This window comes from Coffea arabica, chromosome 11e (genome assembly GCF_036785885.1).
Source record: "Coffea arabica cultivar ET-39 chromosome 11e, Coffea Arabica ET-39 HiFi, whole genome shotgun sequence".
In the NCBI taxonomy this organism is placed as follows: domain Eukaryota; kingdom Viridiplantae; phylum Streptophyta; class Magnoliopsida; order Gentianales; family Rubiaceae; genus Coffea; species Coffea arabica.
The window spans coordinates 48,946,966-48,962,837 of record NC_092331.1 but is presented as its reverse complement, the minus strand read 5'-3'; the positions used below and the strand labels follow the sequence as shown (position 1 = coordinate 48,962,837).

Here is a 15,872-nt window from a genome sequence, read left to right as displayed (position 1 = left end):
GTTTTTTTTGCCAAATAGTTGTGATTTGTGTTAAAAAAATTCTATCATTATTTGTTATTCCAATTTCCTCCTTGCATAATGAAGTATTATATTGCCATCTCATACTCCATACCATCCATGTTGACATAACTGCTACTTCTAAGTTCCGTACTTATCCACTACTTCTATATATATCCAAGTCTTCCCGCTAACTTCAATTAAAAAAATCCCAATACTCTATAATCAATTCTTTTGCTCTAACTAGTTTGTTATTTTATATCTTTTTCATTTTTACTTTTTCCTAAAATATACGCACACATAGAGTGTGTGTCTCACCCAGTGATTCTAATAATTACACAAACTAGCATGAACTAGACGAATTTTCTACTTGTGAGGCCCTTTATCCAACATTTACATCGGTTACCATTTTATCTATTTATCTACAGAAATTTTTTTTTAAAAAAAAAAGGACAAAATTTGGAACAATGACTTCCAACCCAATTGAGGATTTTTTTTTTTTTGGATTTTTTTGGTCCATGTTCAATTGGGAGGTAAAATGTAATTTTAATAGAGTCCACCTATAAAAAGGTGGTTTAAATCACAACATTTTTAAGTGATTGATACAAATACGAGAGTTTGTAAAATCAAAGACATTATGCAATTCTTTAATTTGGTACACAACCTGACCTTTTTTTTTTTTTTATGCAACACAACGTGAACTTAATTATTCTCTCACATTAAATACTCATTCTCCATTTCCTCAAAATTGCCACAAAATTTGTACATTATAGATTCAAAAAATTTTATAGAAATAAAATAAACTAACTTAAAAGCAACAAAAATATGTGGTAAATACCTTGTATTTCTATTTGTCACAAGGATAAAGTGAATAAAAAAGGGAAAATTTTTTGAAACCTCTTCTAAGATTCACCTAGTGCCCTCTAAATTCAACAATTATGCTGACCACTCTTGTATTTATTGTTTTGGTAACACAATCTTTGAAAAGACACAAATTTCACATAAAAAATTTTAAATTACCATTCTTTTTTTTTTTAAAAAGTTCTCTTATATTATTCTCTCTGCCACCAAAATTCACGAACACTACCATTTTTCTGCCTCCACAACCACCACCAAGGTTGCCTCTATTACCACTATCACAGGTCAACAACCAGAGCCCAGAGGGAAAATAAAAGTCATAGAAAATTCTCTAGTTTTCTTTTCACCACTGGGGCCATCGCTCACAATTCCATCCGTATTACTACTATCACAATACAAAGGCACATGTTGAAAGACAAAAATAAAAAAACATATAGAGATGCTCAAAAAAATCACATCTCTTTCCATACTATGGTTTTTACACGCACTTCTATATTGATTGCCTTCGATATATTTTCAATTTTTCCAATAAGTTTTTCTAATTTTTTTTCTTTTCTTTCCCTCTTTTAAGAATAGTTAGTAAATACTCATATTATACCCCATATATTTACTACTTTTTTGTCATCTTTCTTTAAAAAATATTTACATTAATAGTGTACAAGACTTAATTCATTATTCGACAAACTCTTTTTTTGGTGCCAAATTATTTGATTTGTTATCAATATACAGAACTGGTGAAAATTTAGAAATTGGTAGGACTAAATATGCCTTCAGGGAAACTTTAAAGACGAAAATTGTCCAAACCCCAAAACATTTGTTATTCCCATTTGACAAATTTTCAATTGGTTTGGTGATTTTCTATCAAACATTTTATATTAATTTAAATTGCAAAAAAGAGGGTGGAAGTTCTACGGTAGCGTAAATCAATAAATCAACCAATTGATAGCGAGTGAACATTTCCATTAATTGAATCTCGAATATGTCTGCAAGGATTTTTTTTTCCCCACAAAACATACAGATTTTCCCACGGCGTATGGGGACTTTCATTGATGACCTAATTTATTATTCAATATATTAACAAAAATCGTTCAAGACAGTTAACCTGACAACGATCCCTATCCCAAGTCGTCGATGGACTGGTTCACACTGATGATTCTGATGAAAAACAAAATGTATACATCGCTTGAGAGCAGGCGGTCAATTTTCCATGAAGACTTTTAGGTAGTCGTCTTTATCAGCAATTTCTTCTAGCATTTAAATGAACCACCCATCTGGGGTAGCTTTATCAAATATCCGGTGCCAAATAACAATCCAATTGGGCATCTTCTTGGTATTTATTCATCTTTACTATAGCTGTCCTTATTCAGTTCTATTCAAGTCTCCAGCCAAATCCCATTTGGCAATAGTAATCAATCCTATAATTATTTAGATCTTTACTGGTATATTGTACATGAAAAAATGTTAAAATTTATTAGCAAAGTCATAAATTTTGTTTGAAAAAGTAGCAAGTTTTGTAAAAAAAAAAAAGGGAAGTTTTGTTCGAAAATAGAAAGGTTTTTGTTAATGATATAGGAAATTTTACTAAAAAAGTGGTAAGATTTGTTAATGAAGTCATAAGTTTTTCTCGAGAAATCGTACGTTTTATATTTAAAAAATTGCTAAGTTTTGGGAAAAAAATGGTAATTTTTGCTGAAAAATCTAGTAAGATTTAATATTTAAATAGCAAGTTACAATAACTAATAAAAGTTATTTGTTTTATGCAAAAACTTACTATTAGTTATGCCAAATTTACTATCACAATTTGATTGTCATTCTCACGACAATCTCAAGATTGTCATTCCATGCCAAATTTCTCCTCTGCCGCTGGTTTCATTTAGCCTCATAGCTATAATTTGTAGTGACAATTAGTTGGAACAACACAAAATGGAATTCTAAATTACCCAAGAATGTATTGTTGGATTGTCTGTGAGAGATACCTTTTTTTTCCAACTTAGTAAACCAAAATTTTCATCTATGTCATTCAAAGCATAACAGGATATTTATTCTTATTTAGAAAGTACACGTGCTCCAAATTTGTCTGAATTATGATCAACTAAAATTAGCTATTTTGATTAATGAAATCAAAGTATAATGAATAAATAATAACATTACAAGTTAAAAAAAAAAGCAAATTTCACGGAATTAAAAGATGATAAACCAAAATTAATGGAATGACATTGCACGAACTATTGTTTGATTGAGTAAGGTGTCCTCATGGCTTCTACTTTTTAATCCTCCTAACAATTATTGCTACATTTTAATTGTCATCAAGGATTTTGCTTAGTGATTTTGTGAAATGTAAGGATAAAAAAATTCATTTGGTAAAATATAATTTGGTAATTTTTTTCCTGCAAACATGATCATGTGCAAGGCACGTGGTGAATTTCAATAAAAAATTAGTTGGAAACCTAAGCAGGGACAAAGTTTAACTAATGTGAATTTGTAAAGGACGTAAAATTACATTTTTAGAAGTGAGACGAAAAAAATCATTTTACAAAAATGTGAAAAACGTTTTGAACGATTTTCTCTATCAATTATATTAATTGCATTGTTCGGATTCGTTGTACCCAAATGCCGATGAGTACATGCTTCTATCAGTATATGATGAATATATGAAAAGAAAAATAATGTTGTTCTTTTCATTTTTTTTTCTAGCACATTGTTTAACGTTTAGTACTAAGTTTATGCTCTTTTTGTTCGCTTCAACATTTTGTTTAACATCAGCGCTTACTTCAGGTTTGGTCATCACTGATTCAGGGACGAAATCCTACCGCTAAATCTCCCATATGAGTAATTTCACAAGGACATTCAATTGACTTTGACCTTTCTCTTTCGCAATTGCCAAGCACCCCAATACATTGCGCATCTTGGCCAATAAGAATCCGTTAGTGCTATGATTTTTTGGGAAACCTCGTGAGAATGTTCAACTGTCTAATCTTCCGTTGATTGGTTCTTGGAGCACTTTAGAAATTTCAGATAGAAATTTCAGAAGCCAATAGAGCATCAAAAGGAAACTGCAGCGACAGGGTTGCTTGCCAGTTTCAATACTTTTTCCACTATAAATTAACCGTGCACGAAGCTGCAGCCTATAGGCACATTTCTGCATCTGTTCAGCTCATCAATTTACGGTTTCCATCCAATTTTGCAGCAGTAGTCTACTATCCTAGAGTTGGAAATGGATGTGAAAAGCAAGATTTTGATCATTGGGGGCACTGGAAACATCGGGAAATATTTAGTGGAAGCAAGTGCAAAGGCAGGGCACCCAACGTTTGCACTGGTCCGAGAAAGCAAAATTTCAGATTCTAAAAGGGCAGCCATCATAGAGAGCTTCAAGAGTTTGGGAGTCATATTTCTTCATGTGTGCTGTTATTTCTTTCTTCGTTGTCTAAATACTGTTTCACCTTTTTTCAAGAAATTATAGAAACTGACGTGTATGTATGGACTGAACAGGGAGATCTACACAATCATCAGCAGTTGGTAAATGCAATCAACCAAGTTGAGATAGTGATCTCTGCAGTCGGGGGAGATTTGGTAGCTCATCAAGTTAAGATTATTGCAGCAATTAAAGAAGCTGGAAACATCAAAGTGAGCACAATACAGTATTACGAATTCTTTCTTGATTTTTATTTTTTGCGCTTATCCCTTTGTGAGTTGTGACTTCCATATTCCTAAAGAAGGAGCTGTATTTGGTTTCAGAGATTCTTACCTTCTGAATTTGGGGTTGATGTGGATCGTGCGCATGCTGTTGAGCCTGCTGCTAGCTTAAGCAGGACCAAGGTTGAGATCCGCAGAGCTATTGAGGCAGAAGGGATACCTTACACTTACTTAGTATCTAACGGATTTGCTGGTTACTTGATTTATATCCTCAACAACTTCGGAGACTCTTTCTCTGCAAGTCTTCCCAGAGATAAAATTGTCATTCTTTGTGATGGAAATCCAAAAGGTATCCAAAAGAAGCTTGTCTGCTGCATTTCTTGATTGGTTTATTATCATGTTTTAGAGTTCATCGTTCTCAATTTTTTCTTCAATTTTCTGTTTCGTTGCAGTTGTTTTCACCAAGGAAGAAGACATTGCTGCATACACCATCAAAGCAGTGAAGAGGTGATTTTTGGTGGATAAGTAAGCCGACCTAAATCAGTCCTCTCTGAGATGAGGTGAGTGAATTCGTGTGTCCGAAGTCAACCTTCTTGTCCGAAGTGAATGGCGGGGCTTCTCCCCTGGTATCACTCCGACGATTAAGTTAGTATGAGAACGAGAAAATGCTAGAGTATGAGCAAATGAACAGTGTGCTTACTTGTTGGGAGTGTGTGGGGTATTTATAGAATGAGAGTGGAGGGCAGGACGGAGGTCTTATGCCGGTGGGACCCATGTCCTGCCATTACGGCTCTGCTCCCTGTCAGGCGGCCTGGCTCTGACACTGTAGCCTTCTGGGTATGATGGCGGAGAGTATGGTGCAGGTGCCATTAAGTGCCTCCAGTGCTTTTCAGATAAAGCACTGGTCCCAGGTGATGTCAGGTGGCTTGACATCATCAGCGTGCAGCTGAGGTGGAGGTGCCGAGGTCACCTGCACGGTAGACTAGGGATCCGGCCGAGCTTAAGGGATATGCTCGAAACACGGATGAGCTCTTATGACGGACGAGGTGAGTTCACCTCGGGCATGCGGGGCGGCCGAGGTGAGCATCCTCAATAAGCCCCCCAAGCCTCGGGAGCTCCGGGCCAGGGAGGTACCGAGGCTTCCTTGGGCCGAAGTTGTAGAGAGTCGGAGTCCCGAAACTGCCCCGGAAGATGCGGGGACGCGACACGTGGACGTGTCAGTTGACAGGACGTGGTCACTGGTAACCGTCGCGTCGTGAAGTAGTGGGACGTTTCGTGCAGGGTGTCAGCCGAAAGGACGGGGCATTAATGAGGAGAGAGGGAGGCACGACGTTCTGAGTTCGAACGTGGCCGTCCTTTCACATTCTTGCCGCCTCTTCATATTCCGCCCAAACCCTTATAAATAGGGGGGCCCCCTCACCGCACTTCTCACACCTTTCATTTTCATTTGAGATTTGCAAGTTCACGAGCGTAGCCGAGGTCAGTTCTTTCAGCCGAGGTCGGTCTAGTAGCCGAGATCAAAGCCGAGGTCATCAACTTCGTCCAACTCCGTAGGCAATAGTAAGTATTCTTCTTCTTTCTTACCTCATCTTTCACCCATGGCCAAAACAGCTAAGACCCACAAAGAAACCGTGACACCGAGTTACCGAACCGAGGTGAGGCCGGATCCTATAGAAGTGACGACGTCCAGCTCTGATGGGTCGACGCCGAGCTCTGGGGAAGGATCCACCGAGGAGACCCGCGAGGAGGTTGACGTCGAGTTGGAGTCATCCGAGATGAGCGAGGGTGGCTCCGAAGTGGCCTATGATGAGGAGCTCGGCGTCGAGATACCACACGATGAGGACGCACTGGAGCCCGTCGCTCCCGAAGATACATCCAACATCGACTTCGGCAAGATGCCGAAGTTTAGGAGTCGCATCGGAAGAGATAGGGCCGTGAAGGTGATAAACAAGTACCCTTTCCGGTCGGGGTACGAGATCACACCGCCCGGGGTGGATGACTCAGCCGAGAAGCCCCCCATTGGCATGGTGGCCATCTATGTCCAACAATTGGAGGCCGGGCTGAGGATGCCCACGTCGAGGTTCTTCAGGGACTTACTTCGTCACTTCGGCGTGAGGATTACCCAACTCGCCCCGAACGCGATCCGCATCATTATTGGGTTCGAGATGCTGTGCCGACATCAGGAGGTGACTCCGTCTGTCGACCTCTTCCGCCGATGCTATACCCTCAAGGCGCACGGGACGGACAAGGGATGGTTTTATGTTGGCAATCGGAACAATGCCATTCCGAAGTTGGTGGTCGGCGCTCCCAGCTCAATCAAGAATTGGAAGCGTGACTACTTCTTTGTGTCCGAAGTGGACTTCCCCAGGGGCTTTTGGTGGAGGCCAATCAAAGCGAAGGCCGATCCCTCTGCTGGGGATGCCAAGGAGGAGGACTTCCAGAAGCTGATGGGGTCGGGACTTCGGATATATAGTCTGGACTACCCCGAAGCCGTGCTGGTTGATGGGGAAATTAGCCGAGCTTTGATCCCTCCTGACAAGACTCCCTTCACCTCCACTAAACTTAAGATACCTTGTAATTTTCTTTCATAGCTTTGATTTCACTTCGGCTAAGGCACATGATAATATTTGCTCTTTGTGCAGTGACCAAATTATCCGACATCATCACGTCGAGCTCAGGTGCCGAAGTGGCGAAGAGGTCGAAGAGGAAGAGTTCGGGCGAGACATCGGCGCCCCCGCCCAAGAAGAAAACAAAAGGGCAGCCTCCCAAGACGTCGGGCAAGGAGACCACCCCCCCACGGCAGCTCAGAGCAGCTCGGCTGCTGCTGCCACAGGGTCCACTTCGGTACCAGAGGGGGTGCCACTAGGGGTGACCACGGCACTTCCACCTCAACCTGGCCGAGGCAAACAGCTGAAAGCTCCGGTCAACGCGGTGACGGCGACTTCGCTCTGGAACCGGTACCATAGCCCCCCAATGTTTTCTGGGAAGGATAAGTCTCACTCCGGCGAGCAGTGGTGTCCGGATTGGTCGCTCAAGGTCAACGACCGATGCTCGAATCCTCGGGTCGCCCAAGACCTGGTGATGCAGTCTACTCTGCCAAGAGACTTGGACTTCACAAGGAAGCTGACCCCGGCCGAGATGCTCCAAAGCGTTATGGTGACCACGGCCTCCAACACAGCCTTTGTGGCCGAGATGGCACATCGGTACTGCGAGTTGCTCGAGGAGCAGGACACCGGCAAGCTGCAAGATCAGATTGCCAAGTTGAAGAAGAAGCTGGTGGTGTCTGAGTCTGAGAAATCCGAGCTTCAGAGGCAGCTCAAGGAGGCCGAGGTTAAAGGGGAGGAGGCCGAGATCACAACCAACAGTCTGAGGTCCGCTCTTGAGGAAGAGCAGAAGAGGGCCGAGGAGGCGAAGAAGAATCACGAACAATCCCTTGATAGCGCGAGGACCTCGGCCGTCGAGGATTTCCGGAGGTCCGAGACCTTCATTGGGGATCTCGGCCAGCTGACAAGGCCATCCTTCATGCTGGGCTTCACTTCGGCCATAGACCAGGCCGCAGCTCATCTGCCCTCCGAGGCTTTGGAGTCCTTGAGGAACAGTGCTCACTATAACGAGGACTCCACGGAGCTGTGCGATCGGATGGCCGAAGGCATCCGAGCCGGGAGGAACCTGGCCGAGGTTCAAGACGAGTTCAACAAATGGCTGTCTGAACTCGACGAAGCGTTCGAGGAGGAAAGAGGAGAAGAAGCCGATGTAGGCCTCGGCGAAGGGACGGGTGAAGTGCCTGGAGGGAACATCGGCGAAGAGCATGGAGAAGAGCTTCACCCCGGTGGAGAGGAGTCCGGTGAGAAGGCTGCCCATGATGGGGCTGAGACGGGGAATGGAGCCGAGACGGGGGTCTAGGCTTGTGGGCTTTAAAGGGGTGGCCGAGGTGGAGAGTGCTTAGTAGCATTCCGACCTCGGCCTTGTATTTTTGGTAACGCTCTTTTCTGTTGAATGAAAGCTTATTTCTTTTCATCTCAGCAATTTAATTTCTCGCTTTGACTTCGTCCCTTGCTTGTCCCCCTTATTTTTTAATAGCGTAACACCGATGTTGAGAAATAACATAACATCCGATGTCATAACTTAATTAAAAATTCAAGCGTAATACATTTTGAGGTTCTCGGCGTGCCAAGACCTCGGCACTAGTGAGCCATCTCGGTAGCTCAGTTTACAATATCCCTTGAGGTCAGACTCCACAACTCGGTAAGGGCCTTCCCACTTCGGGCATAGTTTCCCTTGCGGTTCAGCTCGGCTGACTGAGTTTTTCCTCAGAACCAAGTCTCCAGGCTGGAATCGACGGTGCCTGACACGGGCATTGTAGTAGTGTGCCACTGTGCTCTTGTAGGAAGCTATCCGGGCTGAGGCGAGGTCCCTTCGCTCATCGACGAGGTCGAGATCCAACTGCCTTTCTTCGTCGTTCACCTCGGCTGCATAGGCTGCGAGCCGAGGGCTGGGGGTAAGGATCTCGGCAGGGATGACAGCCTCGGCTCCGTATGTTAAAGAGAAGGGGGTCTCTTGCGTGGCCGACCTCGGCGTGGTTCGATAAGACCAAAGGACACTAGGGAGTTCTTCGACCCAAAATGTTCCAGCTTGGTGTAGTCGAGTCTTGAGGCCATGCAAGAGAGTTCGGTTGAAGTTTTCTGCTTGGCCGTTGGCCTGGGGGTGGCCTACCGAAGTGAAATGTTGTTTGATGCCAAGGTTTGTGCACCAAGTTTTAAAGGGGTTCTCGGCAAATTGCCTCCCATTATCCGAGATGATTACCTGTGGTATGCCGAAGCGGCAGACGATGCATTTCCAAAAGAATTTTTGAATTGCCAGCCCGGTGATGGTCCTCAGTGGCTCGGCTTCAACCCATTTGGTGAAGTAATCCACAGCGGTTACCAGGAAGGTACGACCCCCGACGGCTCTGGGGAAAGGACCTATGATGTCTGTCCCCCATTGCTCGAATGGCCAGGGTGAAGTGATGGGAACCATGAAGTTGGCGGGCTGGTGATACTCGGACGCGTGGACTTGGCAGCAATGGCAGCCGAGAACGAGGTTCTGGGCGTCTTGTCGAACCGAGGGCCAGAAATATCCAAGAAGCAGAGCCTTCTTGGCTAGCATTCTGTGGCCGACGTGAGCTCCACACAAGCCCTCGTGGATCTCTTGGAGGACGTGGCGTCCTGTCTCGGGAGTGACACACCTCAGCCATGGGCCGAGGTAGGAACGTTTGTACAGCTCTCCATCGCGGAGAGCGTACCGAGCCGCCTTGCGTTGTATTTTTCTAGCCTCGGCTCGGTCTTCAGGGAGGACTCCTTGACCCAAGAAAAGGATGAACGGGGTCATCCATGATTCTTCAGAGTGCACGGGGCAGGCCACCTCTTCCACGTATCCTGGTTCACTCAGGACTTCCACTAAGACAGTTTTGTTGAATTCAGAGAATGACGTAGAAGCCAGCCGGGATAAGGCGTCGGCTCGCTTATTCTGGGAACGGGGTATTTTTTGGATTTCGAAGGACTCGAAGTACGCTGTGAGTTGGTGTACTTTGGAGAGGTATCGTTGCATGGTCTCATCCTTGGCCTCATACTCACCAAGGACTTGGCGTTCGACGAGTTGGGAGTCACTGCGAACGTCGATTTGTTGTGCGCCGAGCCTTCGGGCCAGCTGGAGTCCAGCGATTAAGGTCTCGTACTCGGCTTCATTATTGGTGGCTGGGAAGCCAAAGCGGAGGGCGTAAGAGCACACTTCTCCCTGAGGTCCTTCCAGGAGAAGTCCAGCTCCGCTGCCGTCCCCATTAGAGGATCCATCCACATACAATGTCCACAGGGATGGGGTGGACACCTCGGCAAAGGCGGAGGTGGACTCCGGACCTTCCGTGAAGGTGAGCTCGGCCAAGAAGTCGGCTAAGGCTTGAGCTTTTATGGCGGTGCGCGGCTCATAGGACAGGTCGTACTCCCCTAACTCGACGGCCCATTTAGTGAGGCGCCCGGAGGCCTCGGGTCGAACCAGTATCTATCGGAGAGGCTGGTCGGTCCTGACGGATATGGGATGAGCCAAGAAATAGGGTTTCAGCCGCCGAGCGGCGTGAACTAGCCCCAGCACCAGTTTTTTCACCTGGGTGTATCGGGTCTCTGGTCCGCGGAGAGCTCGGCTGACATAGTAGACGGGCACTTGGGTGCCCTCATCCCGGATAAGAACAGCGCTGACGGCCTCATCGGCTGCGGAGAGGTAGAGGTAGAGCTTCTCCTCGGGCCGAGGTGAAGCGAGAGTGGGTAGGTGATGGAGGTATTGCTTCAGTTTGTCGAAAGCAGCCTGGCACTCTTCCGTCCAGGCAAACTGATCAGCCTTCTTGAGCACCTTAAAGAAGGGCAGAGCTTTCTCAGTTGATTGGGACAGGAAGCGATTCAGCGCGGCCAGGCGTCCATTTAGCCGTTGGACTTCTCGGATGTTCCGAGGTGGGGACATGTCCTGAATGGCCTTCACCTTGTCGGGGTTGGCCTCGATTCCCCGGTGGGAAACCAGATACCTCAAGAATTTTCCCGAGGTGACGCCGAAGACGCACTTCTTGGGATTCAGCTTCATTCTCGAGTCTCGCAGGACACCAAAGACTTCCCTCACGTCTGACAGAAAGGATGAAGTGGCGAGGCTTTTAACGAGGATGTCATCCACATAGGTTTCCACATTGCGGCCGATCTGATTCTGGAAGAGTCGGTTGATCAGCCTTTGGTAGGTTGCCCCGGCGTTCTTTAACCCGAATGGCATGGTGGTGTAACAATAAGTACCTCGGTCGGTGTAGAACGCCGTTTTCTCTTGGTCCTCCTCACTCATTCCTATTTGATGGTACCCTTTGAAGGCATCTAGGAAGCAGAGGATTTCATACCCCATCGCCGCGTCGACGAGGGCGTCTATTCTCGGCAGAGGATAGCAATCTTTGGGGCAGGCCTTGTTGAGGTCGGTGAAGTCGACACACATTCTCCATCCACCGGTGTCCTTTTTGACCATGACTGGATTGGACAGCCAGGCGGGATATTGGACTTCGTGGATCATCTTGGCCGGCAAGAGCTTGTCGACCTCATCCGATATGGCCTGACTACGTTCGGGGCCGAAGTGCCTTCGTTTCTGTCGCACAGGTCGGGCCTGTGGGTCAACGTTGAGTTGGTGAGTCATGAGCTCGGGTGGCACTCCGACCACTTCATCCGCGGACCACGCGAAGACGTCTCGGTGGTCTTTGATCAGGGAGATCATTTCTTCTTTCAGGGGTGGGGGGAGTCCCGCCCCTACCTGGACCACTTGGTCAGGTTTCGCTTCATCCACGACCACCAGTTCCACCTCATCCCCGGGCTCCAGCCTGTTGGGCTCTTCTGCCTTCTGAGGGTCGATACAGTCTATGGAGAGGACCGCTGGCCTCTTTTCTTCTGACCTCGGTGAGGGCCGGGGGGTGACTGCTGCTTGAATGGTGGCGAGGTAGCACTCCCGGGCGGCGCCCACATCGCTGCTCACCTCGGCCACCCCCGCAGATGTTGGGAGTTTAAAACTCAGGTGGTAAGTGGAGTATACGGCTCTCAAGGCATTGAGCGTGGGCCGGCCTATCAGCATATTGTAGGGGGAGTCTGCTTTGACCACCGCAAAACTGACAGGCACAGTTCGGCAGCGTGGATGACGCCCGATTGTTACCATCAGGGTCAACATGCCCTCCGGGTGGACGACGTGTCCCCCGAATCCCACGAGAGGAGTTCTGACTGGAGTGAGTTGCTCCCTGGTCAGTTTCAAACTTTCGAAAGTTCGGTAGTACAAGACGTCTACCGAGTTTCCGGGGTCAATATAGACCTTTTTGACTACGTAGTTGTTGGTGAGGACTTCAATCACAAGAGTCTCGTGATTGCTGGAGGCCGCAGGAACGGGGTCAGCGGGACCGTAGGTGATGACCTCGGACAGCCGAGAGCTCGGCTCGGCCACCTCCATCTCGGCCTGGCGGTAGGTCCGCTTCCGGGAGTTCTGGCTGTCTCCTCCCGTTGGTCCTCCCGCGATGGTGTTGATCACCCCGGCGATGTTGGGGCCGTAGCCCGGTGAGCCATCGCGTGGGGGCTGCTTGTCCTCCCTACGGTCTTCGGGACCACGGCAATGCATGTTCGTGTCCCGTCGGTCGTCGCGGCGAGGGCCCCGGTTCTCCCGGTGGGAGACGCTTCGGTTGAAGCCTCCATCCTTGCGGACGAATTGCTTCAGGTATCCTTGCCGGATCAAATTTTCGATTTCCCGCTTCAGGTCATTGCAGTCTTCAGTCTCGTGCCCTACATCACGGTGGTAGGCACAGTAGAGGTTCGAGTTCATCTTATCTCTCCTCCCCGGAATTTCGGGAGGGTTGCGGCCGATCTGATTCTGCCTCATCACAGCCAGGACGTGGGTTCGGCTCGAATTGAGGGGCGTTAGCTCAGCGTCCGAGGTGGACGATCTGCCTTTCACGATCCGGTCGAAGACACTTCGGCGGTCTCGGGGTTGGTTTGAAGTGCCACTTGGGCCTGGTTCACCTCGGCCAGTGTCTTTCCTCCTCCGGGGATCTTGCCCCGTACGAGATGCTTGGGCTTCTCGCTTCATGCGATTTACATCTTCACTTCGGATTCCCTGGTCTACTCTTTCCCAGAGCTCCCGTAGTGTACGGGGGTATTGCCGATGGATTTCTGTGTTGAAGATTCCTGCCACTAACCCGTTGGTGAAGGCAGCGATAGTTACCTGCTCGTTCTGGTCAGCTATCTGTACATTCTCCTCATTGAACCTTTGGGCGTATGAGCGAAGTGACTCGCCCTGACCCTGTTGCAGGTTCAAGAGGTAAGCTGAAGTCTTTGTTATTGGTCGAGACGACACGAAGCGGTGGATGAACCGGTCTATCAGCTCATCCAGGGAGGAAATGCTCCCTGGTTCTAAACTCCAGAACCACTTCCGGGCGGTCCCGTGTAGGAAGATGGGGAAAGCCCGACAGATCACGGCGTCGGGGACGCAGTAGAGTCGGAATGCGGAGATGAAGGCGCGGAGGTGATCCTCGGGGTCACCTCGGCCGTCATAGGTGTGCAAATTTGGAAGCTTAAAGTTTGGGGGCACCATTTCCCCATTGATGTCATCAGTGAAGGGCGGAGCCCTCATGTAATCAGAAGCTAGGCCTCCGGGACGCCGAGGTGGGTCCTCGGCTCGTTTTCCCAGTAGTCCCCGAGAAAACGCTCGGGAGATGGAGGCAATCTTGAAGGTTGCCTTGGATGAGGCTCGCCTGGAGGTGCTCCGAGATAGACGCCCATCTTCGGAGTCCTCGCCTGAGGGCACTTCAGGGGACTTCGTCGGTCTCCTCTTGGAAGACTCGGCTTTTTCTTTTCCCTGCCTCTTGAGGTACCTTCCTAGTTCCTCAAAGATGTTGGGGTTGTCCGTGACAAACTCGGCCATCTTGGCGATGGCCTCCTCATTATTGGACTGGGTCCTTTGGGACCCATGTTCCTCAGAGATACGATCTTGCTGGGCTCCGGATGTCTGCCCAGCCCCAGTTGAGGGAACTCTTCCGCTTCTGGAGCGCGTGGATCTCATTTTAGCAGTAATCTCGTTCCCACAGACGGCGCCAATTGAAGAGGTGATTTTTGGTGGATAAGTAAGCCGACCTAAATCAGTCCTCTCTGAGATGAGGTGAGATGAATTCGTGTGTCCGAAGTCAACCTTCTTGTCTGAAGTGAATGGCGGGGCTTCTCCCCTGGTATCACTCCGACGATTAAGTTAGTATGAGAACGAGAAAATGCTAGAGTATGAGCAAATGAACAGTGTGCTTACTTGTTGGGAGTGTGTGGGGTATTTATAGAATGAGAGTGGAGGGCAGGACGGAGGTCTTATGCCGGTGGGACCCATGTCCTGCCATTACGGCTCTGCTCCCTGTCAGGCGGCTTGGCTCTGACACTGTAGCCTTCTGGGTATGATGGCGGAGAGTATGGTGCAGGTGCCATTAAGTGCCTCCAGTGCTTTTCAGATAAAGCACTGGTCCCAGGTGATGTCAGGTGGCTTGACATCATCAGCGTGCAGCTGAGGTGGAGGTGCCGAGGTCACCTGCACGGTAGACTAGGGATCCGGCCGAGCTTAAGGGATATGCTCGAAACACGGATGAGCTCTTATGACGGACGAGGTGAGTTCACCTCGGGCATGCGGGGCGGCCGAGGTGAGCATCCTCAATAGCAGATGACCTGAGGACTCTGAACAAGAGTGTGTACATTACACCCCCTGCCAACACTTTGTCCTACAACGAAATAGCATCATTGTGGGAAAAGAAAATTGGCAAGACCCTCGAAAAGATCTACGTTCCAGGGGACGAAGTTCTTAAGAAAATTCAAGGTCATCTAACAATAAGAAAAAAGTGCACAAGTTGCTAATTTTTAATACAATAGCATCTACTATTATTAACACCTATTCCATGTTTTAATCAAATTTCTTTCTTTTCTTGTATCTTTCGCAGAGGCTTCAATGCCATTAAAATTGCTCCTGTCTTTGGCATACACATTTTTCGTGAAGGGAGAAATAGCCAACTTTGAGATCAAGGCTTCTTTTGGCATGGAGGCAACGGAGCTCTATCCTGATGTTAAATACACCACACTTGATGAGTACCTCAGCCAGTTTGTATCAAATTAGCTTAGATACTTTCAGATTAGCTCTACCAGATTTTTGCAGCAGTTTCTTGTGTACTACTAGATTTTGTTCTTCTTCCAGATGAGGATTGTCATGAATGTGATTGAAATAAAATATGCCCTTAATTTGTATCCTGTCTTTTGTGTACTTGGGTTGAATTCTTCCAACTTGAAATCATCATCTGGTTGGCTCTGAGCATCCTTTCTTGATACAACTACATAGTCGAGAAAGTTGGATGACGGTGCTACCCGCCTGCCTTATGATTTGGATCCCTTTTTGGCCGCAGCTAAATTCCGGACAATGTAGGACAAATCATATACTCCTCGTCTCCTTGGCCCTGGAATTGCTGAGTTCTGCTCATCTGATTGAGCTCTTTGAGACCTGAGTTTTCAGGAAGTGGACCATTTCTTATCTAAACAGTTGCCTAAGGCCAAGTTACTAAGACTTCTATACTAGTGTTTTCACAAGAAGCACACAGAAAACAAATTTGTAGCTATCTTAAACTCATACATTCCCTGTGCTTAAGCACTTTTTAAGATCCACAAATTTGTAGCTACCTCTGTTGGAGTAAATACTACAGCAAAAAACCATGCTCCTTTGGTATACTAAACAGCAAAAAATAAGTAAAGATGTTTAGCATATACAGTATGGTTGATTCGGAAGTCCTTTGGTACACTAAACAACAAATGATCAAACATCCGAGTTCATCAATTTCCCAA

The 15,872-nt window shown here is 47.1% G+C and overlaps 2 protein-coding genes and 1 long non-coding RNA gene across 3 annotated transcripts; 2 read left to right on the top strand and 1 right to left on the bottom strand.

The window, feature by feature from the left end:
- The first annotated feature begins 3,721 nt into the window (after positions 1-3,721).
- Positions 3,722-5,985, top strand: LOC113719200 (phenylcoumaran benzylic ether reductase Pyrc5-like). The gene is made up of 4 exons (XM_027244326.2): positions 3,722-4,252; positions 4,345-4,479; positions 4,591-4,837; positions 4,941-5,985. The coding sequence occupies exons 1-4, from the start codon at positions 4,070-4,072 to the stop codon at positions 4,997-4,999; spliced, it is 624 nt and encodes a 207-aa protein (XP_027100127.2). The 5' UTR covers positions 3,722-4,069; the 3' UTR covers positions 5,000-5,985.
- A 2,640-nt stretch (positions 5,986-8,625) lies between these two features.
- LOC140021338 (uncharacterized) lies at positions 8,626-14,543 on the bottom strand. Its single transcript, XM_072072098.1, has 3 exons — positions 14,399-14,543; positions 10,624-14,159; positions 8,626-10,521 (listed from the first exon to the last, which is right to left on the bottom strand). Exons 1-3 carry the CDS (start codon positions 14,541-14,543, stop codon positions 8,626-8,628), a joined length of 5,577 nt encoding a protein of 1,858 aa, XP_071928199.1.
- A 192-nt stretch (positions 14,544-14,735) lies between these two features.
- On the top strand, positions 14,736-15,287 carry LOC140020978 (uncharacterized). Its single transcript, XR_011824939.1, has 2 exons — positions 14,736-14,862; positions 14,984-15,287. It is a non-coding gene; the product is annotated as an uncharacterized lncRNA (long non-coding RNA).
- The last annotated feature ends 585 nt before the right edge of the window (positions 15,288-15,872 follow it).

Excerpts from the sequence above, each read along its gene's own strand:
- LOC113719200 (XM_027244326.2), top strand. The coding sequence starts at position 4,070 with ATGGATGTGAAAAGCAAGATTTTGATCATTGGGGGCACTGGAAACATC. Across the intron at positions 4,253-4,344 it reads TGGGAGTCATATTTCTTCAT|GGAGATCTACACAATCATCA; the intron begins GTGTGCTGTTAT and ends TGGACTGAACAG. Across the intron at positions 4,838-4,940 it reads TTGTGATGGAAATCCAAAAG|TTGTTTTCACCAAGGAAGAA; the intron begins GTATCCAAAAGA and ends GTTTCGTTGCAG.
- LOC140021338 (XM_072072098.1), bottom strand. The coding sequence starts at position 14,543 with ATGTCAAGCCACCTGACATCACCTGGGACCAGTGCTTTATCTGAAAAG. Across the intron at positions 14,160-14,398 it reads GCCTGACAGGGAGCAGAGCC|AGAGGACTGATTTAGGTCGG; the intron begins GTAATGGCAGGA and ends ACCTCATCTCAG. Across the intron at positions 10,522-10,623 it reads CAGAGACCCGATACACCCAG|ATACTGGTTCGACCCGAGGC; the intron begins GTGAAAAAACTG and ends CCTCTCCGATAG.